Source organism: Stigmatopora argus, chromosome 5 (assembly GCF_051989625.1).
Source record: "Stigmatopora argus isolate UIUO_Sarg chromosome 5, RoL_Sarg_1.0, whole genome shotgun sequence".
Lineage (NCBI taxonomy): Eukaryota > Metazoa > Chordata > Actinopteri > Syngnathiformes > Syngnathidae > Stigmatopora > Stigmatopora argus.
Genome location: NC_135391.1, coordinates 9,655,639 through 9,681,642, shown reverse-complemented (window position 1 = coordinate 9,681,642; position 26,004 = coordinate 9,655,639). Strand labels below are relative to the sequence as shown.

The following is a 26,004-nucleotide window of genomic DNA, read 5'->3' as shown; positions in this document are numbered from 1 at the left end:
CCAAATTCTGCGTGTTTGTTTTTAAATTTAAGACCTTTTTATAATCATTTGTAATAAGAGTGACTTCCCTTATTGTGGAAAATGCCAAAAGGGTACTTGGTAATTTGCCGTGTTTAGAATGTGGAGTATTTATTATCAATACATTGTATAAAACATTTCCACATACCCAAAAATCGTGTTTTCAATTCCATTCATAAAGGAAAAAATAGTTTAGCCATTCTTGTTAAGAACCATTAAAGCCAGAACAACATATTTCATATTTTTGGGTAGATACAAAATTGTGTAAACACAACTTATGCAATACTAAAAAATAAGATTGAGCTCAGGCAGATGTCTCACTGTTTTGTATCAGGAACAGGGGTTACTTAGGGCTAGAGGTAGAAATCTATTTTATTGATTCCATTTGCATCTTCCATTCATCTTACTTACTTGATTCTTCCCCTTAATTACAGCATTTACATGGACATTTGAGCACCCAAAATATGGATAATTGGGCAAATTCTGAGAGCATTGTATCGCTTGCAACTGGACGATATGACACTCTAAGACTTTTCATTTTAACAAATATGACAACAAGTAATGTTTTTAAAGTCCCTCTTTACCAAGAACTGTTTCCAAAGACGAGAGCATGTTTTTATTAACCGTGAACAGTAGGTTAATCACAGTGGAGACTATAAAAGGCTTCTTGTGTTTTAAATGCTTACTTGTTGTGACCACGTGTAATCTGAAGTGAAGCAATTTCTTAGAATGTTCTTTCCACTCTGCCATGACATGACTCCTCTATTGTTTCCATGGGTATGACATGATGATTGTGCAATTCCAAACTGCTGGGAGATATTAACACATACACACACACGGACAGGCACGGACACACGCATGGGCACACGCACTCGCACACACATGCAAAGGAATTGCATTGGAATCAAATCTGTGGACCTTCTGTGTCTGGCACTACTCTTAACCACAGCTGCATTTTATTAGACACAAATCAAATCCTAACACTCATCCTTACACAGAGTGAAAACAATCTGAGTCAACTGTTGTGGAATAATGACGTACCTTTAAAGTTAGTAGTACAAAGTTGTGTGCCACTGACTCAGTCGGGTGAATTTTGCCTCATCTCATCTCATCTCATTTTCCGAACCGCTTTATCCTCATTAGGGTCGCAGGGGGTGCTGGAGCCTATCCCAGCTGACTCAGGGCCAGAGCCAGGTGACACCCTGAATCGGTGGCCAGCCAAGACGGACAACCATGCACATTCACACCCATACCTAGGGACAATTTAGAGTGTCCAACCAGCCTACCATGCATGTTTTTGGAATGCGGGAAGAAACCGGAGTACCCAGAAGAAACCCACACAGGCCCATGGAGAACATGCAAAATACACACAGGTGGATGTGACCTGGATTTGAACCCAGGACCCCAGAGCTGCAAGGCCGATGCGCTAACCACTCACTCCACCAGGCCTCCCTGAATTTTGCCTTCCTACCTTATTTCATGTGGAAACATAAAAAGGAAGCTCTGCATACCACATATACACAAAACACACATGTGCAGACAGTCAAAAAGTGAAGGGTTCCACAGAGTTCATAGGCTAGTGAATAATACAAGCCCCACATTGGACCTTGTAAAAAATGCCTGTGTGTGACATGCATACGATGTTGACCATGCATATTGGTGAGTATGTGAGTGTACTCACCGAGGTAACAAGATAAATTATTCACTGTTTACTGATGAGGAGGCATTTTAGGCTCCCAGGAGTGGCATGGGCCTCACCTCTCCTCCCTTGCGCTGTCATCTTTTATTCACCTCCTCTTTCCTTCATCACCACATTGGCCTGAATGGTTCTAATAAGATGCTTTTGTGGATGACTGGATTTTTTTAAATGTGCCGTTCAAATCTCTAGCCGTCTGATCTTGCTGACCTGGCTGGGGAACATGGCTGCGATGAGAATAATTCATTGTATAGTCCTGAAAATTCCATTTGCATGTATTATGTCAAGATAGGGCGTCCTCTTTGGAGCCGTGCGACTCTCACTTCACCTTGGGTTTATGTTTCACAATGATTCAAATCTTTTAGTATTTGCAAAGCAAGATGGGATATCTTCTAACAGAACGCACACCTGTCAATTTGTACGGTATTCCCATAATTAATACAGAATTTTGAATATATTTAACTGATACAGCGTAAGGGGAAGAAAATTCATATAATAAAAGTCAAAAGTTAAATCAAAAAATTGATTTAAATATATATAGTATACATATACTGTGTGTTTGTGTGTATACATATACATTTATATATATAAGCATGTTTATGTTTGACTAACTGCTACTGTTGGTTACAAAGAAAAAGCATTATGAGCTGTAAAATAAAACTAAGGTAATACTTTTGCGCATGGGTGTACGTATTTATTTATTGTGTTCCTTGGCTAAAGCCCATCAAAGTGGCAGTAAATGGGTTTTATGATCTATATAAACAGTAGTACATATAGAGAAGTATAGATCCTACCAGGCCATCAACGAGCAGCACAGTGACGACTAATGAGGTTCTTTTATAAGTGGTACGGAAAATGACTGAATCAATTTTGTAGCGTTGTTAACGGTCCAGTTGAGGTATATTAATTTTCAAAAGGATGCATTTAGTTTTTACTTTAGGGACTTTAGGAATCACATGTTTCTATTTCCATTGTTTTTAATGAAAAAAATGTTTCAATGGCAATACAAATTAAAGGCCAACCTGAGTCCCGGGAATGCATACTGTTGGACCTCAGAGGTTCCATACAACCAAATAATCCCTATAATCAGGCAACTTGGCACCTGGGACCACAGGGTGTTACCTTCATCTAATTGGTCAGCTGAGAAAATCAGAATCGTTTTCACGTATAAACTCACAAAATGTGTATGCACATGCACACGCTGACTGTAAATGAGCCAATCAGTGAAGACCCCCTTTATTCTCCGCTTCATCCCTCACTTTCAGGTCCATCGGTCCCAATTACGAGAGCCAGGGTACCCGGTCAAACACACACATGGTCCACTTAGCCTCTTAGCTCATTGTGGCTTGCAGCATAACAAAACCAGACCTTCTTTCGAGTGTTGGTCTGTTTGGGTGAGTGTGTGTGTGTGTGTTTGGAGTTTCCCATCCGCTACAGCCGTTGTGCTGCTTATTATATAAAGCCTGTCTAAAGCTATCTTAATCCTTTCCCATAGCCATCCCTCCAAGCACATACAGGCATATGCACATTTTTGCACGGTTGCAGAGGTTTGAAGGCTCAGCAACACTTTTTTTGTGTGTGTTCTGTCAACAAGAGCAAAAAGGGAGTGAGACAGTGGGAGCAAATGGGGATATGTTGTATACACATGCTCAAGCATTTGCACTCCATGGACTAGAAGGTGTAAAATTCAGTTTTCAAAAGAGGTTCATCTAATCTACATCACAATAACCACATCAATCTTGGATACACCTTCTACCGACATAAAAATCCATTACCTTATTGCATTGACAGAAAATCATTGGATAAGGCTTATACAATGATTTTCTGTCAAGGAAATAGAAATGCTTTTGTAAGAAAACAGCATCAAAAAAACATACACGATTTAAATGGGAAATAGTCCCCTTTCTAATTAGTTGTAACTGCATTTGTTGGCTTCATCGTCATGTGTTTTGAATATTGATTAAATGATGGCGGTGGCGAGGGGGCCATACAAGTGATGTGAATTTTATAATTACATCGAGACGAGTCTGCTCTCCAAAATCATCATCATGATTGCATCATCATGCATATGCAAGGGCACACATTCACTTTTGTGTGACTCATTTACACACATACATTTGGACACGCTACACCAGGCCATTTAAGGGAAGGTTGTAGGTGTGAAGAGTCGCTTCAGCCGCACATTTGGAAAAAAAAATCAATGCATCTCAATGAAGGGTCCTCAAAATGGAGGCAGCTCGTAGTGATGTGATGTGCACATTTCATGCACACTCAAACACACACTCATGCATGCATACGCGCGCAAACACATCAATTTGTCCGTGACCAAGAAGATCTCGACTATGTATTTTCTTTCTTTCTGGACAAAAAAAAATCAGATCACAAGACGTGATTCGTGTTGTCCATGTCTGCAGGACACAAAAACAGGCGTACACACACAGATGCTAATAGATTTGCTCATGGGATTCTGGGCCCCGTTGAGACTCTGGAGGCAATCACTACTCCAAGTACAAGCTGGTCTTTTCTGGCTCTCAGGCATGAGCATATGAAACACCAGCCTATTACACCCCCCATTGACAAAAAAAACCTGTGACTCCGGGCAGTAATGGGAGAATGTAATAGATGCAGTTTGTCTACAAAGGAAAATATTACATTCTTTTGTTGTCATGCATGTATTCATGACACCAAATCTGTCCTTTTCGCATACCCACATCGAATCATCCGTATCTTTATGCCATTTGCAAGATGTTAGACTGGTTTGTTGTCACTTTACTTGAGATTCATTCTACGATATACATTTGTAACGCACAAGCCCAATAAGTGTTTTTCTTTTTCTGGCTTACATGAATCATGAGATGTGTGTCTCATTTAAAGCTATGACATCAGCCTATTACATGCATCATTACAGAATTTGAGGAAATCGTATATACTGCTCAACAACTTTTAAACAATCTTCATACAAAATACTATATCATTTCTGAGTAAATGTACTTATCCTGTGAAGCAATCTAATATAAATAATAATAATAATAATATACTAATAGGACAAAAATGGTTGAAAACAATTTTGAAAATACCAAATAAGTCCTGAATTGCCATTTTTTCTTCTCCCACCCAAACTGAATCTCAAATTAAACTTTTTATTTGGTTTATTCTCTTGTAACAGTGATACACAGTAATTCAAATATTAATTATTATTAGTGGAACATGTGTACCTCAACATGAATGCAACCATGGTATTATAACATTTTTATCAGGGTAGAAAAAGAGCAGAGAATCCCATGATAAAGCCATACAGTCCATATTGTGTCCTTATTTCTAGACTAAGCCCTTTCATATTCTAAACAAACCCAGTCCTAGTTGTGGGTAATATTTCAACATGATTCCTAGGATCTGAATTAGTATTTAAATAAAAGATTGTGTGTCTATGATATTTGGGCTTCATTTTCTCGCACATTTCATTTTATGAAAAAGTGCAAATTTATTCATGAAAGTCAATATAGTCTTGGCTTGCCCTACTTACACCATAAGTCAGTTAAGTAAGGGTAAAAAATAACTTTGCTGTTGAAGCAATAATTTCAACAGCTAGCAGTGCTAGAAAAGAGTACATATAGATGTAAAATTGGAGCCGCAAAGAGAAAATAAAGGAAAAATGAGAAAGGATTCCCAACTGCAGAAAATGGATGCTTTTTTATTTCTTCCTTTGCAGTGATTCAGGCCTGTCAACGCTGATTTAAAGGTAGGAATTCTAACAAATACTACTATATAGAATAAGCTCGATTTTTCAAGACAACGCAAAAGTGTTGTATTTTCTCAACGCGAAGAGAATGCCGCATTTGTTCTTTAATTTAGCAAAGGTTTCTATCCGTTTTGGATTTGGCAAAAAAAAATGTTTCCTATCAACCACCCATCAGTAACATCTATTGAGTGAGGTTTGCACTGTCCCGCTTTTGTTTTTGACTCTTCCCGTCACAGTTGCAACCACTGAGCGCTCATTCTCAAAATGGAAACTAATTAAAAACCACTTAAGGAGCACCGTGGGACAGGAAAGACTGAGTGGGCTTGCCATGTTGTCCATCAAGAATGAGACAGCAGTAAAAATTGACTTATCGAGCATCGTGGACAGGTTTGCAGTGCACAAGGCTCATGATATGCCCTTCAAATTGTAGAGAAGAGGCCCATCATATTTACATACTGAAATTATGCATGTATTCAAACATATGGGGCACTTTGCCGGTTTTACTAAGCTTCAGGGGTATAGTAGACCAGTAGTTTAGTATGCTCAGAATGGTTGAAATAGTTAAAGTGTGTCTCAAAATTACGTGGTCACAACCCGTGATGCTAAACTGCTTTGAATTTTTTATTATTTTTATTATTATGGTCCACATAGCCCATAATTTTGGTTGTTCTCTTGGTTCATGTCCATTTGATGAACTACAAAATGACAAAAGACCCTGTAAAACCTGCTGTTGTGAGAATGTGTAAATTGTGACAAGATGTTAAGAAGAATTTTATTGTTTGGGTTTGGGGGCCCCAGTCGTATTCCTCGCACTGTGCCCTGATCTGATTCGTTCTACCACTGCACATGCAACTCAATGACCCTTGTGACGATAAGATTTACCGCGTGGAAGATGAATGAATGAGTTATAGCTGTGATTGAATGCTTCTCTCGACCTCATGTTATGCATACGGTCCGAGTAAGACAATTATTATTGTATTTACTGCTTAAGTAAGACTGTCTTATTGATCTCCAGTAACAGCTAGCTAAACACTAAAAGATTTTTCAATAAATGTACTTTTCCAATGAAAAAAAAATAACAATAATGTTATTATCCTCCTCATTCTTGGTAACTTTGACCTGTAAACTGAGCTAACCCAACCTTTGATAGTTATTACCCATATTGATGTGGCAGAAAACCTGAGAAGCGATCGCATTTTCCCTTCATTTCTGGAATTACCCACATCCGAATGTGTGCAGAAATGACACTTTTCTACGCGTATCAGTCCCTCGTAAGTTAGTAGACATAATGTGGCCTCTCATTTTACCATCGCGATGATGACCTTGCTTCTCTGCATGACTGCCTGGTGTAACTGAGGTCAGATGAGAGGAGTGTTCTGGTGTTGTTCTGCTGTCTGAGCCTGGACAATGCAAAGGACCGGGGCTCAGACTTATGCACACAAACGACACGGACGGACTGGCGCGTCAGGGCTGAGTGGAAAACCACTGGAGACGCGTGACGACAAAGAGATGTTACCCCTCTTCGTCCTCCCTTCTCTCCCATCCCCCAATCGCTCATTCCAAGGCATCGCGGTCAGACTGAGTTACAAATGAAAGACTTCTCTGCTTTCCTTCCATCTATTCAGCGCGCACACGTGCAGGCATGCACACGGGGGAGAAAAAAAAGCTTGCTATAACAAGATTCTTGGAGCAGCTTCATTAATTGGGCAGACTGTCAACAGTCATACCGTTAGTAAAAGCCAGGGCGCTGACTTGCCCTCAATGAAAGGCGTGGTATTACAAAGGATTCGCACGCACCTGCGTTTGTGTATGTGTGTAAGATGTGCAAAGACACTTATAACATGCAGTGACAGAAATTGCAACCAAAACACCCCAACCTGTCTTCATTTTGAGTTGTTTTTTTGGTTTTGTTTTGTTTTTTTCGCACTTTGTGACATCCATTCGTATGCGTGAATACAGAATAGTGGCGCACCCGCAAATGCACACCAACTGTGAGCTTCCTGTTTAATGGAACACGCTGAGTGGAAGATGGATTCGGAATAATTAGAGAGATAATTGGGAAGAGTCAGGAGAAAGGGCAGATCAATGGCAGATCATTTGTTTGTGAGTGGGGAGGGGCAGAAGTGGGAGGGCAAATATGTATCGACTGCCTGTGTGCTCAATATCATTAATATTTTGTGTAGAATGTCAGATGGATGCAAGAACAAAAGCAATGTTTCTAGATATTTTTTTTAAAACAAAAGGCCAAAAGTGAAAATGTGCATATTTACAAGTATTAATTCAATTAATTACGAGAGGAAATATACTAAAACTTGAGACTATACAATAAAACTGAGGCAATTATATTGAGTGCAGATGTTAGCAAATGGTTAAGAAAGTTCAATTTTCAGCTCAAAGAAAACTACAGACTCTTGCTTTAAAGAGGTCAATCATACACATTTATATTTGTAATTATTTGATACCTTCTTGTACTTGATCTCATTATACACTGTGTATCTAATAAAATGTCAAAATCTACAGACTTTCAACACCAAAGTGGTATTGTCAACGAATAAAATTGAAATGTCTTTTGCACATAAATGGCAACAAGGAACCTGTTCACTTGTAGCCTCTGTTTTACTAAGTAGTAAACAAAGCTAATAGAAACAATAGAGGTGTGGGGCATATGGCATGTTACATCTGATTACAACCGAAGAGCTAATAGCACGGCAAATCTGTGTATTGTCATTTTATCTCCATTAGATACAAACAAATGCTTGATGTCCTGCATTCTGCAAATTCAATGTAACTTGCAACTCTTTGTTTCATATTCTCATTGTCTTGGAGCTCACACGTTGCCACGCCAGCCAAACAATGAGCTCCACTAGTCTTCACTAAACATCATCTCAGAGCAGACGGGCAAACCAATGCTATCTAGAAGCCCTTTTATGCTCATATTAGCCACGTCATGCATTTACATCGCAGCCCTGTCACCATCTGCCCTTCTTTCTCTCTAATAGATAATTGATCATTATTATCTAAATGGGCTGCCAACAAAGCCCGAGACCTGGATAATGTCAAAGAGATGAACACAGTAGACATAAAACAAATCTATTAAAAATACGTCTGAACTAATATGCATTATAATGGTCTATTACTCACATAATAAAAACAAAAATAAGGCAAAACAGAGAATTTTTGTTTTGCAATGAGTGTCAAATTATGATGTTTTTAATTTAAAAACCATTCATAAACACTTCATGTTCTTGTTAAGTTCATCACTAGTATATAAATGCAGTCTCAAAAGAAGAAAAAAATGTGTTAAAGTGCTGGTAAAGCAAATCACCATATGAAAGGAGCCCTTCCCAACAACTACATGCATTTGTAATGCTGCTCAAACATAGGCAAGGGAATTCTTTCATGGACGTGAGCGTGTTTAAGCAGGTGCTCACAGGACAAATAGTAATCAATAGGAATTCAACTGGCCAAGATTCCACCTGGCACAGCACCGTTCATCAAAAGAGGTGCCATCCCCCAAGGAGGATGAAGGATAATCGCCATTTTGGAGGTTCATTCATTAAGCTGTATAGAATAGCAGCATGAGGTAGGATGCTTACTTCAAGTGGCATCCTCCTCAATTACAGCAGCTAAAGCGAATGTTAAGCGGTGACATTGTGACGTCTGATTTAACTTTTCACAGCATGCCGTGTCCCCTGTCTGAATGCTCCCCTGCTGTGTGAGCCTGGCTGGGATTTCATTAACCATGTCAAACTGGCACATTGAAGACCACACTAAATCTGGCTTATAATTGACAGCTGAGACTAAAAGAATAAAACATTTCATGTTTCAGGGTGCCGAGATAGATAACACGAGTAGGGAGTAGGGAAAGTTATTTTTAATTCTCTTTCTCGTGCTCTCTAACCTTCTTCTGACTATTTATATTTTTGATATATGTAAAACAATGAATAGCCATGGAGAATAAAGTGTATAAAAAAACAATACTGAGCTACCAAACAAGTAGCTAAAATATGAAGTTAAAGTGTTTTTAAACAGTCTAATATTGCATATTGGATATTATGTCTGGGTTCAAAGCTCACATTTTGCTGTAAACATTTGATCTTATTACAATTTAACTTTGGTTAGTCCATCTTCTTCCAATATAAAAACAAAAGGTTCCTGCCTATTGCCCTGAGCAACTGATAGTTCCATAAATGGAAGACATATAAGGAAACATTTTTAAAGGGAGACACTTGCATTTTAGACAGAAATATATATATATATATATATATATATATATATATATATATATATATATATATATATATATATTTGGAGCACCAGTGTTTAGAGTTTTCTGACAGACATCCAATAAAAGTATGCTCAGTCTCTTGATAAGAAATATTTTCAGGGCCAATAATATTAAGAGTATACAGTACAACTTATAGAGATAAATGGTTCACTTCAAGTATCACAAATTGTGTTAGGACATAATTGCAATGTTCTTGCTGGGGTGATTCATTGTTTCACATCCAAAAGCATTCACATTCTCTTTCCTTTTACTAGCGCCTCAGCTACCAGCATCAGAGGCTTACTTGTCGGGGGAAATATCATTTACACGACAGAGTAATGTGTATAATGCACACGTGACGGCATGGGTAGAGTTGGAAAAATGTGGCCGCACATAATGAGAAATAAAAGAAGAAATACTGTAACACAATCGAACACAGAGGCATAATAGAACCATCAGCCAGACATATTCACTTAATTAGATATTAAGCAAACATTTGACAATCACCATCGATACCCAGGGACTGTCAATTATATCAATTGCTTTTTTTTCTTCATTTTTATGAACTGTGCTTGAATAGGTCTGTCAAAACGATAGAGCACAACAGACTATTAAATTTAGTTAGCTTCCGTCTGTACAGGAAATGACCTGCAGCAGGTCATATGCAAGTCAAGGATATTTGTACACTGGTATAAAGGGGAGTGTAGAACAGAGTGTGGTTGAAGTGACAGCAAGACTCTCCTGCTGATCATGCATTATTCATGATTATGAATAAAAATATTTCAAACCAAAGCAAAGTCACTTTCCTAAGCTGTTCTAAATCCATTGGATCATACCTATTTGCATTCTCCTCTTTTTTCTGTATATAATTCTAAGAACGGCCGCCTCGTGGTGTAGAGGTTCACTCGCCTGACTTCATTTCGGGCAGGCGCGGGCTCGATTCCCGCTGGTGGCGGTATGATTGGGAATGTGGATGGTCGTTTGTCTCTCTCTGTGTGCCCTGCCTTTTGCCTGACGACAGCTGGGTTAGGTTCCGGCAACCCCCGCAACCCTTCCGAGGATAGGTGGTATGGAAGATGAATGATGAATGAATGAATGGTCAAGAATTTTACCTTATTATCCATTTTATTCGAGCCGAGTCAAACAGGAAATTATCCTTGTATATTAGTCTCGGGTTGCTCCTGAGAACTATTTTAAAAAAAATGTGAAAGAATTCATTTCATTTTGTTGTACTATATTGAAATATACCTTCAAAAATAGTAATGCTCATACACTGGGTTGGAGGATAATTATATATCATATTTCCATGAATAGTCTGAGTCAAATTCTATTGGTAAAGAACGCGAAGGTCAAGAAGTTTGGTGTTCAAATTGTTTTTGGCATTTTCAAAAACATGCCAAAATTGGGATGTGTCTGTATGAGTGTGTGAATGGCTGTTATATGCTCCGTAATTGCCTGGCAACCGGTCCACACACAAGATCACGCTTCAGCATACCTGCAACCCAAATGCACGTTGGAAAATAATAGACATTCTTTATCTTGTTATAATGGTCACTATTTTTAGTGATCAAAAGGCTAGGAAAAAAAACAATGTTCCCCGCCATTTATCCCAGAAAAAAGAAAATGATCAAGCATGCTGAAAATAGGCTCACCGGGTGTAGAGTCTCTCTACAATCAACAAAGAGTCAACGCCACCCCCCGCCCACATCGCACCATCAAAAAATAGTAATAGTCGAACAGCAAGTGACGGCTAGAATACATTAGCGCACAGAATTTGCATTGTGCACACAGCTACTAATAAATACAATAATCAAGCATAGTCGAGCTGATTCGGGCAGACACCAGACACTAGTAATCATCGCTTGTAAGTAATACTTGTCTCCCTAAATCACTTGCAAGGCTGAAAGAGAAAATTGGCACTTCAGATCAAATGTAACCTTGTGTCTGGCTTGTAAAAGAAACCGTAACAGATATTACCATAAGAGATAGTTATATCGTTCCAAACCCCGGTGAGTAAGTGAGCCTGACTTCAGATGTCTGGCTGATTAAGATGATACTCTGTTATGCTGCTTATTTCTGTCAAGGGGATCTGGTGAGGACTCATCTTCAAGACTCTTATTGGTTGGCCTCTGGGTGACCCGGACCAGATGGAAGACTTGAGATGTCACACTGGGTAAATGCACAGCGACTAGATGAAGAACGTGTTTTTGGTAAGAACTTTCATATCACGCTAAGGAAAGCGAGTCAAGTATCTTCACGTTTATGGTCGTGATTATTTGTGTATTGTGTGCATCCATGTGGATAAGGCTGCTTCCAACAAAACAGTCATTCCAACCGTATTTTATTCATCCCCATGAAGCCCAGCGTCTGGTCAATTTCAAATGTAAGCAGGAAGCTCTCAAGTGTGTCTGCAAAGCCGGAAGCAATCAGTAAATCGCAACTCAGAATACATCAGCAGCGATCTGACAACGCAGACACAGATGTCAAACAGAGAGAGGGGATGGAGTTAATGGCATCAATATGTCACTACAAGCAACATCATTATCAGTGCCAATACAAGCGAGGGCATATGAACGTGTGTAGGTGAATGATTGGCAATAGGGTCGGAAAGACAAACCTCCATTTCCGAGCACGTTTATTCTTTCCAGTGAACCATTAACCGGGTGATTTATGAGCTAATTCCTTATCAAAGCAAGTCCATTACAGGATTTGTGACAAAAAAAGATAACATACGACGTGTTGGATCGGCAGTCAGTGGATATGTTACAGGTGTTGTAACCGGAGTACCCAGAGAAAACCCACGCAAGACCCCAGAACTGTGAGCCCGACGGGCTAACCACTCGTCCACTGGGTGGGTCTACAATAACTAAAAATTGGTGCATTTTTATGTGGTGGGCTTTAAACATTATTTTCTCATTTAAAATAGATTGAAGAAATTCATCATTTGAATGAATACATATTTTGAGGTCATTTATACAACTTTAACTTGAACTACGCGTGGTGAGAGCAGTCAAGTGCTTTTTATTCTTGGTCAAGAGGGCTTATGGTCATGTTACAGCATCTTTGTTTTTTTCCGTGAATCCCGGTGCCGAATGCTGATGCAGCATCATGAATCACCGTGAGAGTGAATCTCTGACAAATGGTAAAATGATCGAAACAAGGTTATTGTTTTTCCATCTGCGCAGTACAATCATGAACGATCACTGCACATCTGTAATCGTTCATCTGAACACATACTCACTTAACCACACATCCATGTAAACATCCATAAAGGAGAGTTTCCTGGCTACTGTCAAGGTTCTGTTCAACCAGGCAAGGCCCTTACAAATTCACCATTGTAGTTTTCTGTTACCACGTAACACTTCCATTTTCCTTTTCATCTTATCTAGTGTCGATTCCGTTTCCAGCCCAGAAAAATCTATTTTTATATTTTATCTTTTCCACCACCTTCAAGCCCCAAAACAAAAACATCAGTATTCTGAGTTGCCTTTTTGTAATGTCTCTTCATCCTGTCTCCTCCTTGTTCATGTTCAAGGCCCATTCCCTTCGAGCTTTCACTATCAATTCTCATTCCCCAATGTTTGTGTCACGCTGATCTGTAGCCAATGCATGATTGTGTCTGACTGCAAATTGTGTGCGACACAAAATCCAACAGGGAAAAGTCAGGTGTGATCAGCACAGATGGAAAGACACCTGCTCAGTAATGGGCTTTTCCAATTTTTCGTCTCTCCCTTACAGGTCCTCATGAAATCTTGTACCTACAACACACACTCAGAGGCAAACTTGGCCGTGACATGAAGGGACATCCTTCTCCGATTGTCCTCTATAGATGCTGGGTGATGAATGGGCTGGGGAGAAATGGGCCACAGATAAAACGATAATATGGAGCAATGGTGATGGGTCCAAATGGGGGCAGAAGGGATTCGGCTCCAGAGAGATCAAAACACACAATTCCTGTGCGGAACTGGGTGTGATAAATCCAGTGAAGTGGCGTTCTTAGCTTTCATTTGTGGGTGTGCCTGTGATTAATTTTTAGCCTGCGAGTATGGGCAATGAACATACATTATGAAAGGGATAGCGATTGTGACACTTCATTTGGTGCACTTGCGCTATTTATCAAGAGTCAATAAAAGAGCTAAGCCTTTCCAACAGTGATAATAGCCTGTTTTAAAATGAGTTTCTATATTTTACTTTGTGCTGTAAGGGTGTATGAGTGACTCAAAATCTCTTCATGTCACTACTATTTGTGGAAATACTAAAATATTCTCCCTTTGTAATAATACTCTTGCTGTTAGATAAGATATTTACTTCCTAGAGAGATAATTTATTGATTCATTTTGAACAAAAGGTGCGGAAATCCCAACTATTTCAGTTTATTTTTTCAGCACTTTGCTCAAGGGAAAGCAAAATCGCAACCAAGCAAACAATTTATGAATAAATAAATCTATTTTATAACCCTGTGTTGCTTTTGGGAATGTGTTTGCATGTGTTCCTCGCTCCCCTTCCTGTCCCGTCCATGCTTTGTTTGCAGAACGCAGTAGCCTTAACTCACACACCGACACATTGAAAGACGCCGAGAAGATTTGAACTGGAAAAGCAGGCAGCCATCATTCACTGTAATTTGTTTCTTTTTCAAAACAACAGGAAGACCAAGGAAACACTGTCTGATGAATTGGAAAAGGAAAAAAACACGATAATTCCATAAACAGCCCACCAGACAAAGACAGCAAAGCCATTAGTAGCAGTTGAAATTAGTTTTCTGGCACTGTGCATGGAATTTTCAGAAAGCAATAGACTGCAAACAGGGATGAAAATAAATAAATAAATAAATAAACAGACCACCAGGAATTATACTCACATTGCAATATACCATTTATTTGCTCACTGAACAAATGCAATCTAACATGGCCTACAGGTGTGATGAACTAAATAATGTGAACAGGCCTTCAACAGCTTGATTTCTTTCATTTTCCCATCATGTTATTTTTTCATTGATTTTATCAACCACAGAGAAAGGCTAATTTACGGAGAAGTGTTTTCTTTTAAAAAAACACATCTCCTAGATACAATAGGTATCAATGAACATTTTCAACTCCTATCATCATTTCTGAGCCATCCCTGTCATTTCCACTGGCAAACCATAAAACCAATGTCCCTTTTTTATCTTCTGAATCAATTTTTTGGCTGAAGTGACTGAAATGCGTGTGCGTTCGCGGGGAGGCAAGTGTGTCCATCACACCCAGAGGAGTTCTGTATGCAGTCTTTGTACAGTGAATATGAGGTAATCAATCCCATCATGCCTGAGATTAGGGGCTCATCGATTTGATCTCAGTTTTGAAAAACACTCTTGACTTGAATAAATCCACCTGGAGTCAGGCACATATAAATATTGTATGTCTAACCCTCTACCTCTCATGCCCACCCAAGAGCATGCACTGCAGAGTTTGACTATTTACTGAAACCCACACTCTAGCACAGAGTGGCTCCTGTACAGTAAACTTTCAAGTTGAGATGATTTTCCAAGGAGCTGGCTGAACATTTGTATGCTTGGTACACTAGCCACACTGTGCAATGGAGGGAGACACACCATAGATAGATATATTATTTTTTAACAGGTAGGTAATAATAATTTATGTATCTTGGTCTAGGTGTTCATTTAATACGGGATAGGAATCTTTCAAACACCCATCTTTTGAGTGCATATTGATGTGGAAAAATGGGGAAATTCGTATCATTCCATTTAAAGATGAGGTATTAGTTCAAGAGGAAGCTTCAAATTTATTATTGAAGTTGATGTGTCCAGCTTGGTATTTCCTTAGTTCCTACAAAAATCTAATTTGAAGTAATTGTCAAAGTCAGTCACATTAATTGTGCTCATTTTGAACACTTTTGATTAAATGTCGGAAGTCTGAGTATATTTTTAGAGTCGTGTTGTTCTATATACTGCCTCATCATGTACTGATTACTTAATCCTTTTTAGCTCGACGAAAATAGAACAAATACACACACAAAAAATGATATTGACAGTCCTGTTGGGGCAGTCAGGAGGATATGCACTTCTGTAGCGGGGAAACGAACCAATGAAAAAGCAGGACTGATGGAAGGTGATTTACGCTCCTGACAATTTTAACTGAATTACCCAGTATCCCTTGCGGTGCGATTACAGTGATACAGTCTTGGTGCATGGGTATATCATTTTTTCCCCTTCCCTGACCCCGTGCAGCTGAAGAAAGGATTTAAACTCAATAAGTGGGATATAGAAAATACCATACAGGAAATTTTTAATCTATTCAGACTGTCTATGGTGTTGTGCTACCTTCTTAGCCCAGTAGTAGTGACAATCAGTATGTTGGGTCATCTAGCATGCCAGTAAAGACAGTTATAATTTATATATTAAAAAATAACACATATACAAGCATGAATGATTCGTTCCTGTTGGAACAAATATCCGGGAGACAAAAGAAAAGTAGTTCTGAGGACAGAAAATGAAATATGACATGGAGTCATCTTGCTCTGAAAACTGATATCGGCGTGTAAATATGTGTAAAGCTTCTCTCCGCTTGGATCTGCCTCGTGTCAAGTAGTGCAAAAGGCTTAAAGCACCCAACGTTTTGTTTCAGTCAACCACTCTGCTTTTAAAAACAGATAGAGGGAGACGCCCCAATTTCACGCCCTCGGGAGTTCATGTCATTAAAGCAGACGCTCGCAAATGGGCAGGAAATCCAACCCACACTAAAGTATAGACTCCAATGATCATATACACACTGACATGTGCTTTCACACAGCCATGCTGTTGCTGCTATCTGATGTCCTCGACAACAGTAACCTCTGACATAATGCAGCTTTCCCTTAGCTGTGGTTCTCTTCCATGTTGATGATGATCACAGTGTGCGTGCGCACACGGTCGCAGCTGCAGCACTGTGACTGATGCAGCAACAATCACTCAGTGATCCCATTACAAGAGTCTGACAATGCTCGTCTATGTGAGTGTGTGTGTTCCCCACGTTCTCAATCTCTCTGGCATGCTATTATCCACTAGAGGCAATGCTACATCACTCAAACTTAAACACACAAGCGCACGTTTGGGGGGGTGTTATTCGAGGATATTGGCTTGCCAGCATCTTATCCATGATTTTTTTTTCACTATATGACAACATGGAACACAATAACAGGAATACAGTGATGTTTTAAGCTATTGAAGGCCTTTAAAATTGGCTTAAATCATTGGCAAAATAATAACTGTATGAGGATAATAAACTGCATATTATTGGAATCAGGGTTCTTAAATGTTGCTTGACTCATATTTGAATGAAAAAGCAAACCATTGCATTTTTAAAATATGGAGTAGCCTATTTGGAAACTTTTTTTAAAGAATTTAAATTATTTCCAATGTATGTGACGTAAATATCCCGATAGTACTGGCATATTTTTTTAATCACGAGAAAGCAGACTGCATTAAATAATTCTGAACGGTGGATTCTGGACTCTTGAGTCACATTAAAATGAAAATATGTGTGGCATCCAACCATCATCCAAAGCCCGTAGTACTATACTTGTACACCATTTTAAAATTCGTTAGCTGTGATGAACATCGTATGTGCACCCATAAATTCCCTTCAAGTGTTGAATGAAATAACATGGGGGAGGTTTGATCATTTGTCTACATCAAACATTGTGACCACTTGACTTCAGTTAGATTCTAAAGGCTCTTTCATCAGTTTGACCTATCTAGCTCACACTTTCATCTACATCTAATGAGTGGCTCATTAATTTCTCATCAAAGACCGCTGGAGGTGTGCTGTGGATATTCACCCCCCTGTGGACCTCAAATGGATAGGGGTCAATCATGTTTTAAACAATAAATGTGGGGTACGAAGGGCACCTGGGTGCTCAAATACATTTCAAAGGGTAAAATTATATCAGGAGGACCTATACGGACCATATGATTTGTACTTTATACATCAGAAACAAATAAAAGCAGGGGAAAGGTAGCAGTTAAAGGCAAAAGATGGTTGCTGTTTACTTGCCATATCTGGTAGTCATGTAATAATATTATAATGGTTTGTACTTGGTAAAATTAACAAAATATTTTTGCTTTAAACCTTGATCCATTTGGATAATACAATTTTTTTACCCAACTGATATTAGATCCTATCATTACAGTTTTCTTCGCAAAAGCCAAAATCATACAAATGTGCAGTTTTTTTTCTCTTCATGAATTTTAACTGACTTTTATGAGATATGGTAATTTAATCTGTATCAGACATCTGCGCCTGATCTAGCCACATTAAATGGCAATCATGCACTTGTGCCATTTCAGCACCAAAAGAGTGATTGTTAAAATTATGTGGGAAAAATGGAGTGGAACATATCAAACCTTTGTGAGGGGGAAATAAAAACATGGTAAGCCCACTATGGAATGAAATAATAAGTACATTCAGGAGTGAACACGTTTTGAACAGATTTAAGAAATTAAATTGATCCCAAATTCTGACCAAATTTTGGATTTGACAAATGGTTCAATGATTTTACCCTCTTTTTTTGATGTGGTTGTTTTTAATGCAACAAAAGGCCACCATGTATATAGAGGCAACACAAATGTTTTTCAACATTTAATTTAGGAGTGAGGCAATATATAATCCTTCAGAGACAAAGACATCACAACTGTATATACTGACTCCATATTGTATCACAGCGCCATCTAGCATCAGAATGCAATACTACAAAGGACTTTGGACCATGGAAATCCCTCAAGCTACTGATTTACTACTGTAAGTTTATTATGGCTTTGCACGACTAATAATTCATTTCTGTGCGCGTTTCAAGGATCCACCAACATGCAAGCAGTTTTGTTTCTCCTTTGTAAAGGGATAAGTGTAAATCTTTCTTAATTTTTAAAAAATAAATTGATGGGAAATAAATGACAGTCAATTTCTTTATACCCAGCATTTCTTGTTCCCACCAACTTGCTCAAATATTGCTATTTAGAACGAAAAGAAAAGGTCACCAAAAGGCTAGAAAGTCTTATATTGACCACTAGATGGTGCTCATTTATCCTTTTGGGGAGTTTCAAGCTGCGCGTCACCTGACATAATTTCCGCTCCTCAACTTCCGCAATGGCCATGTGTTTACAAAAAGCATAGGGCTTTTATTTTGACTTATTTTTTTTCAATTATTAATTATTTGATCCGTACTCACCTTTTAAAATATGGGGAAGCTGAATGTGGTGATTTTGCGATACTTATCTCGAGAAGACTTCCGTGTGCTCACAGCGGTAAAATACATTTCTCATATTTATCAAAATTGTATTAGCTTTGGCTAATTTTGTTGGACTTTGTTGATGTTAAATCGGCATGTTAGCTAAAGATGGAACCAGTCGTTATGTTTTTAATGTTATTCAGCTTGTGTAACTGCATTCGTGGGAACAATCGCTCCGATTTCTTGACAAATCGATTGGACATCTTTTGACGTCAATGGCAACTCATTAGGGTCCTCGCGATGTTATAGCTGTTAGAGTAAGAATGTTATTTATGTGTTTCCAATAAAATAACACTACATTTTTTAAAGCAACTTCATAGATCACGGTCAATGGCAGCCAGTGAATTGATTTATATTTAATCATTTTTTTCATTAGATTGTGTATGTAGTTGTAGCTAATGTTATGATTTGTCAGTGTCTTCAAAAGATAAAAATCTAATTACAATGTTCTTGATGAATAAATTACTAATGGTAGTCCGGCGGCTTGAGTGGTTAGCACGTCGGCCTCACAGGTCTGGGGACCTGGGTTCAAATCCAGGTCGGTGTGTAGTTTGCATGTTCTCCCCAGGCCTGCGTGTGTTTTCTCCGGGTACTCCAGTTTTCTCCCACATTATAAAAACATGCATGGTAGGCTGATTGGACACTCTAAATTGCCCCTAGGTATGAGTGTGGGCGTGAATGGTTGTCCGTCTCCTTGTGCCTTGCGATTGGCTGGCCACCGATTCAGGGTGTTCCCCGCCTCTGGCTCGAAGTCAGCCGAGATAGGCTACAGCCCCCCCCGCGACCCTCGTGAGGATAAAGCGATTCATAGAATGAATGAATGAATAAATAATGGTAGTCCAAATCACATGACCTATTTGTCACAATGTTTTAATCACTGAAGCATAAAGTCTACTTTCCTGAATTTTATATGTTATTATTCTATGCTTTCATAGGTTGAGATGGGAATGAAAAACCATGAGATTGTTCCAGTCAGTCTCCTCTCTGCCATTGCCAGCCTCAAACATGGCGGCTGCAACAAGATCCTCCGAGAATTGGTCAAACATAAACTTGTTGTCTACGAACGCTGCAAGAGTAATTTTGACTCTTCTTTCTGTCTCATTATGTCCGTGTTTGTTAATAGAAATGCATGTTTTGTCCTAATGCCTTGTGTTTTATTTTAGCTGTGCAGGGCTATAGGTTGAACTTTGGAGGATATGACTACCTAGCCCTAAAGACCTTGTCTGCCAGGGATGTTATCGCTTCAGTTGGAAACCAAATGGGTGTAGGGAAAGAGTCAGGTATAGATGAGACAAATTCTACCAACTAAATTCTCCTGTGCCAGTATGATCATAGATCATTTGGCATTTTTATCTATCTTTTTCCCATTTCTTTAGATATTTATATTGTGGCAAATTCAGAGGGGGAACAGTACGCTCTCAAACTGCACAGATTGGGTCGCACCTCTTTCCGTAACCTGAAGAATAAGAGAGATTACCACAAACACAGAAAGAACATGTCCTGGCTCTACCTTTCTCGCCTCTCTGCAATGAAAGAGTTTGCCTACATGAAGGTATAATCCATATTTTCAATCTAAAGGTGAAAACGGCTACTCGTTACTGTGCAGTAGAAGAGATTGCGAATGCGGTGAATCGTTTTTCCGCAGGCACTTTATGACCGCGGCTTCCCTGTTCCTAAGCCGGTGGACTACAACAGACACGCAGTAGTAATGGAGCTCATAAATGGACATCCACTGTATGGAAATATGTCATATCATTTTCTTTCATCAGGTGTTTTCTCATGCCACATTTTCTCATAAATTATATTCATCCTACTATCAGGTGTCAGGTGCACGAACTGCAAGATCCACCCGGCCTCTACAGCGAGTTTATGGATCTCATCGTCAAACTGGCCAACTACGGCCTGATTCATGGAGACTTTAACGAATTCAACCTGATGCTTGACGATCAGGATCACATAACAATGATCGATTTCCCTCAGATGGTATCCACTTCCCATGCTAATGCTGAATGGTAGGCTCCGCTGCCTACAAGCGTCGCAATGTGAATGAAACATATCAAATGAGTCCAAAAATGCAAATCCATCTTCTTCTTTTTTTTGCTTCTTAGGTATTTTGATCGAGATGTAAAATGCATAAGAGATTTCTTTGCAAGACGATTTGGTTACGAGAGTGAGCTCTTTCCAACCTTCAAAGATATCAGGTAACACCTGTCTGGTTGTATACAATGGCGTACTTAAATATAGCAACAACAACAAATATTTAAATCTGTGTCTTGACTTTTCCCCATGAAAACCTGTAGAAGTTTCAATGTGTGATTTAGATGTTAAAGAGCTATTTTAGTTTGAGTTTCTAATTTGGCCTAGGATCTTGTTAAGGAGTGTTCTTTTTTTTTCTTTTTTAAAAACATTTGTTCTTTCTTACAGACGTTCACATTCTCTGGATATTGAGGTCTCAGCAAGTGGCTTCACCAAAGAGCTGGAGGAAGAGGCCGTCGTGTTATATCCAGCTGGACCTGAAGGAGAGCAGGATGACGAGGAAGAAGACAGCGACATAGAGGACACCGTCGAGGATGTCGAAACGGAAGAGCAAAGTCTGGATGTGGCGGAATACGATAATGCAATTCTGGAATTGGAAGGCCTGAAGGTCAGCGAGACAAATGGTGCCAAAGTGGAGGAGAGTGAAAAATCTGAAGGGGATGAAATCAATTCTGATCCAAGAACCCTGGACAAGACAGTGAATGACTTGGAAGAAGAGTTGGCAGATAATTTCCCAGAACTCTCAGACCTTTCCGCATTGAACAAAGAGTTCCAACCTTTCAGGTATTGGCGATAGCATAGTGTAGTTTTTTGTGACAGTCCTTTCAAACATTCTAGCCTTTTCTGATCCCTGTATTTTAACAACCTACATTTTCTGTGTGACTATTTAAAATACTCATTCCAAACTATAACGACTGCAAGATGACTCAAAACTCAATCATTTCATGTTTTTCAGGGACTCTGACAGCCTTCTACAGATGGCAGAGCACAGGAGGAGGAGGGTGGACAGCGAGGCTACGGTGGGCAGTGTAGGAAGCTGCTCAACCATCCCACCCGTAAGAAAAAAGCTGACGTCTAGACAATGCCAAATTGCTCTTTTAGAAAGCTGTGGCTGGGGTCTGTCAGGTTGTGTTGCAACTAAGTAAAACAATGTTTTGTGATGCAGGAGTTGGTCCGTCAGAAAGTGCGGAGACAGCTCACCAAACAACAGAAGTCGGCACAGAGGAGACGTCTGCAGAAAGGAGAAGCCAGCTTGGTCACCCAATCCAGACGGGAAAATCAAAGCAACATTAAGTCCAGTTTGGAGACCGCCACCTTCTGGGGATGAATGCTTATCTGATACTACTCTTGTTTTCAGTGGGTAAACTCGATCACACCTGCAAAACTATTTGGGCGTTAACATCCCATTTTGTCTACTTAAAATGGAAATTCCTCGTTGTGGTCAACTGTCACCATGCAATGCAATGGTACATTAATGAGGCTGTCTCTTTAACTATGCTGCCATTTAAGCAATGCTCAATGTGTATTATTTGCCTTTTGTAACAACTCAAATTGACGACAAATGTGTTAAGGTCAAATGGGAAACCTAAAAAAGAAATCTAACATTATATGTAATGTTTATTCATATTTGGAGTTCAATTTGACTGGCAGATGAACAGTTTTGAGTGTTAAGCGCAAATGATGAAAACTTATACATGCACACAGAGTGATAAACAAAATACATTGGTTAATAAGTAAGAAAAATAAATGAACATCATTTCAATGAAGGGAATGGCCTCTGAATTCAATCAATACTTAGTTGTAAAGTTTATCTAGTTGTGGAAAGTGTCACTTCTCAGAATTTGGTCCGATTTGTTGGCGGTATTGAGAAAGCAAGTGAATTCCAACTTGAACAAAGGCTATTCATTTCCAAGAGGATGAATGGAGCTCAGACCCTGAGCTCACTGGGCTGAAAAAGTTGTGGGTCAGGTTTTTGGGCACCCCCTTCCCACGCGTTATTCTAAATGAATTCACAGTTTTATTTGTAATAGAGCATGTTGAAACTTTGAACACCTTTACGTCGAGCTCATACCAAGAAGTTCTTGAGTAGGCAAGTGTACAATTACTATATGCAGCTTTAAAAGTGACTGGTCAGGGATTAGCCAGCTGCACAGCTTGATGGGAGGGGCTCAGCATTCCTGGGCTGCACCTCTGCGTATAAGAAAGTGAGGGGCCCTCGAAGCTAATTGGCAGCGAGAGTGACAAAGGTGGTCTGCTTCAAACAAAAAAACATACTGAGACTGGGTGGACCCGAGGGAAGGGGAGGGGGAGAAACTGAAATGAGTTTTTGGAAGGGGGGATTTTGAGTTATTTCCCTGTAATGTTCATTTCGGAAAAGAGATGGCAGTGAAACCTTGGGGCAGGTGAAGGAGACAAGTGGACTGTGAATTTATAGGAATTTGTCAACGAGAATGAATAAAGTGGAAAATGAGGACACACTCATGTCCTACTTGTCCCGGAGCGACATTGACCTCAGCCCTAAAAAATGTGAGTAAACTTTCTATTCACACTTCTACTCCCCCATGAAGGTAAATGTACTACTATTTAAATTGTATATTGAATTTATTGATTTGAATATCCACCTTGGTTGTGTTCATGTGTCTATCATGTCCTCACCATGTGTTTACAGTTAATGTTGTGGCCATGCTCCATAACTTTTGGGAGCAGAAACAGTCGGGTCAAATGGATGGCTCCTCCGTCGGATCAAATGGTTGTGTCGGGAATAAAGTGGTCCAAATGGAAACCCTGCTTCTGTACGAGTCTGACGCTTCCACGGGTCCGCCGTTTGTCTGTTATGTCACGCTGCCAGGAGGAAGTTGCTTTGGAAACTATAAGGTGTGTCGTTTCCATTTGTTTATTTACCCAGGACATTTTTTCTAATGACATAGTGATCTTAAAATAGGGCGGCTGTGCATAAATATTGTCAAGACAAACAGGTAAATAAGCAACAACCCTCTCAGATTTATTGTCATTTGCCCGATGACATGCTCAGTAAATTATTTTGATGAAACAAAACATTTAGTGCCTTACATTAAGGAGGATTCATTTCTAGCCCTTTTGAGGGTGGCTTACAGTTCATATTTTTTAACAGGATCTCGTGGTCTTTTTCAGAAGTGTCTTGTGACTCCAGTGAACTCCAATCTGTAAAACTGACTGCTTCTCTTTAATGATTTGAACTTTTCTCCCCCGATAATCTGCAGTGAAGAGTTCAAGTGTTCATGTTGAAATCAAGAGAAATAACTTTGAATTTTTCACCATCTTCCTAGCTGTGCAACACTCAAGCAGAGGCACGTCGAGATGCTGCCCGAGTGGCTCTGATGAACTCACTTGTCAACGAGCTCCCTTGTCGACGTATCTGCCCTCAGTTCATCTCTCACAGTCTGCAGCAAGCTACCTTAGAGAGTGATGTGAGTTTCAACACGTCCAATCTGACCAATGCAGTGGGCCAAAAGGAGGACAAGTAGTCGATTCAAATCATAATATTTTATTGACTTTGTCTATGGCCAGGTTTCTCTTGAAGATGCACATGATTCAAGCACACATATAGGAACATACAGTCTGCTTCTGCACTCTTACATGGGAAGGACCATGCTGGAGTTCCAGGTAAAAAAAATGACCCTGGACAGATGGTATTTATTCTATCTAGAATCTCTTGAGAGCTTTTGTACATTTCTGTAAGGCTCTATCATACCTGCATATAATTAATTTTGTTGTCTCACATAACTACAGGAGATGATGACAGTTTTTCAATTGTTGCACTGGAATGGAACACTAAAAATTCTGAGAGAAAGGCAATGTTCTCGCCAGGTAATGTATGCACGGTGTGTGTACCAAGAGAATCTTTTATTTCCTGCAAAGTGAAATCTCAGCTGTAAAGCCCTTTTCTCCCCATACAGAGCGTGATTACCTATTACACCAAGCGTGGTCTCGACGAGTACTTGCGCAGCAGCATGGCTCTGGACTGGCTCGGACGGGAGCAGAGATCAGCGGGTCAACTCAGGGAGGAGCTGCAAGTGGCGCAAAGACAGCTGCTGTTGGCTCGCCATCGAGGAATGGAACTGCGCTTTTACAAGGAGAAGACAAGCATCCTTACTTTGGCTCTCAGTCAAGCTTATATTCACCACACGCTTGATTTTCAAAGCCAGGCATCTGATAGCAAAGAACAACTACCCTTGCAGGATAAGGAAGCTTCAGTAAGATCTTCATGTAGTCCATCACCAACCCTCCATGAGCACACAAATTTGGCAGTTTGTGGAAATTGTGGAAGCCAGTTTACTTCAGATTGTCTCTCAACTTGTTCATTTTGCACACAATTGTACTCACAAAAGGAGAATGTATTTCTGGATACATGAAATGTAAATATTTCAGTGCTCCACGCATATACAATATAGTGGGTCAAGACACAGTTTTGTCATAATGGATTAATTCAATTGTATAATATTTATTTAACACAAGAGTAGTTATTTGCAAGCCTATTTTATTCACGGCAAGAATAACATTATTTTAGTATGCCAACTATTGTGTACATGTCTAACTTAATAGTCCCAAAAGTAACATTTAAATGTGTTTTGTGGCAGACCTGGTGTTCACTTTATGCTTGAATGTTGTTTTTAATATAAATAACATAATAACCTCGTATTTTCACAGTTCAGGGTAAATGATTGGAGTTTTGATTTGGAGGTGACGAGGCATTACTTGTAGGATGGCTTCATGTTTATATAATTGAAAAGGGAAAATAAATATAGTCTTTCAGTCACTTTTAATAGAATTGTTGTTGATGTATGTGTTTGATTTTTCATTTGACATTTTGATAAGTAGAAAAAATTATTGTGATGCGTACTTGATTGTTTTATTTTTGGTTCAGTACATAAATTCTGAAAGTAAACGTCATATATTAATAGATAGGCGGGATCAGGTTTCGGGTTAATGGTTGCATTTCAGGGGTTATGA

At 39.3% G+C, this 26,004-nt stretch overlaps 2 protein-coding genes across 2 annotated transcripts; both read left to right on the top strand.

Annotated features, from left to right (window-relative positions):
* Nucleotides 1-18,796: 18,796 nt before the first annotated feature.
* On the top strand, nucleotides 18,797-22,781 carry riok2 (RIO kinase 2 (yeast)). Its single transcript, XM_077601363.1, has 10 exons — nucleotides 18,797-18,994; nucleotides 19,914-20,052; nucleotides 20,142-20,258; nucleotides 20,355-20,530; nucleotides 20,624-20,712; nucleotides 20,799-20,990; nucleotides 21,087-21,179; nucleotides 21,403-21,798; nucleotides 21,971-22,070; nucleotides 22,181-22,781. Exons 1-10 carry the CDS (start codon nucleotides 18,929-18,931, stop codon nucleotides 22,340-22,342), a joined length of 1,530 nt encoding a protein of 509 aa, XP_077457489.1. The 5' UTR covers nucleotides 18,797-18,928; the 3' UTR covers nucleotides 22,343-22,781.
* A 137-nt stretch (nucleotides 22,782-22,918) lies between these two features.
* On the top strand, nucleotides 22,919-25,800 carry LOC144074772 (protein limb expression 1-like). Its single transcript, XM_077601364.1, has 6 exons — nucleotides 22,919-23,541; nucleotides 23,684-23,889; nucleotides 24,321-24,461; nucleotides 24,562-24,657; nucleotides 24,784-24,861; nucleotides 24,951-25,800. The coding sequence occupies exons 1-6, from the start codon at nucleotides 23,466-23,468 to the stop codon at nucleotides 25,404-25,406; spliced, it is 1,053 nt and encodes a 350-aa protein (XP_077457490.1). The 5' UTR covers nucleotides 22,919-23,465; the 3' UTR covers nucleotides 25,407-25,800.
* The last annotated feature ends 204 nt before the right edge of the window (nucleotides 25,801-26,004 follow it).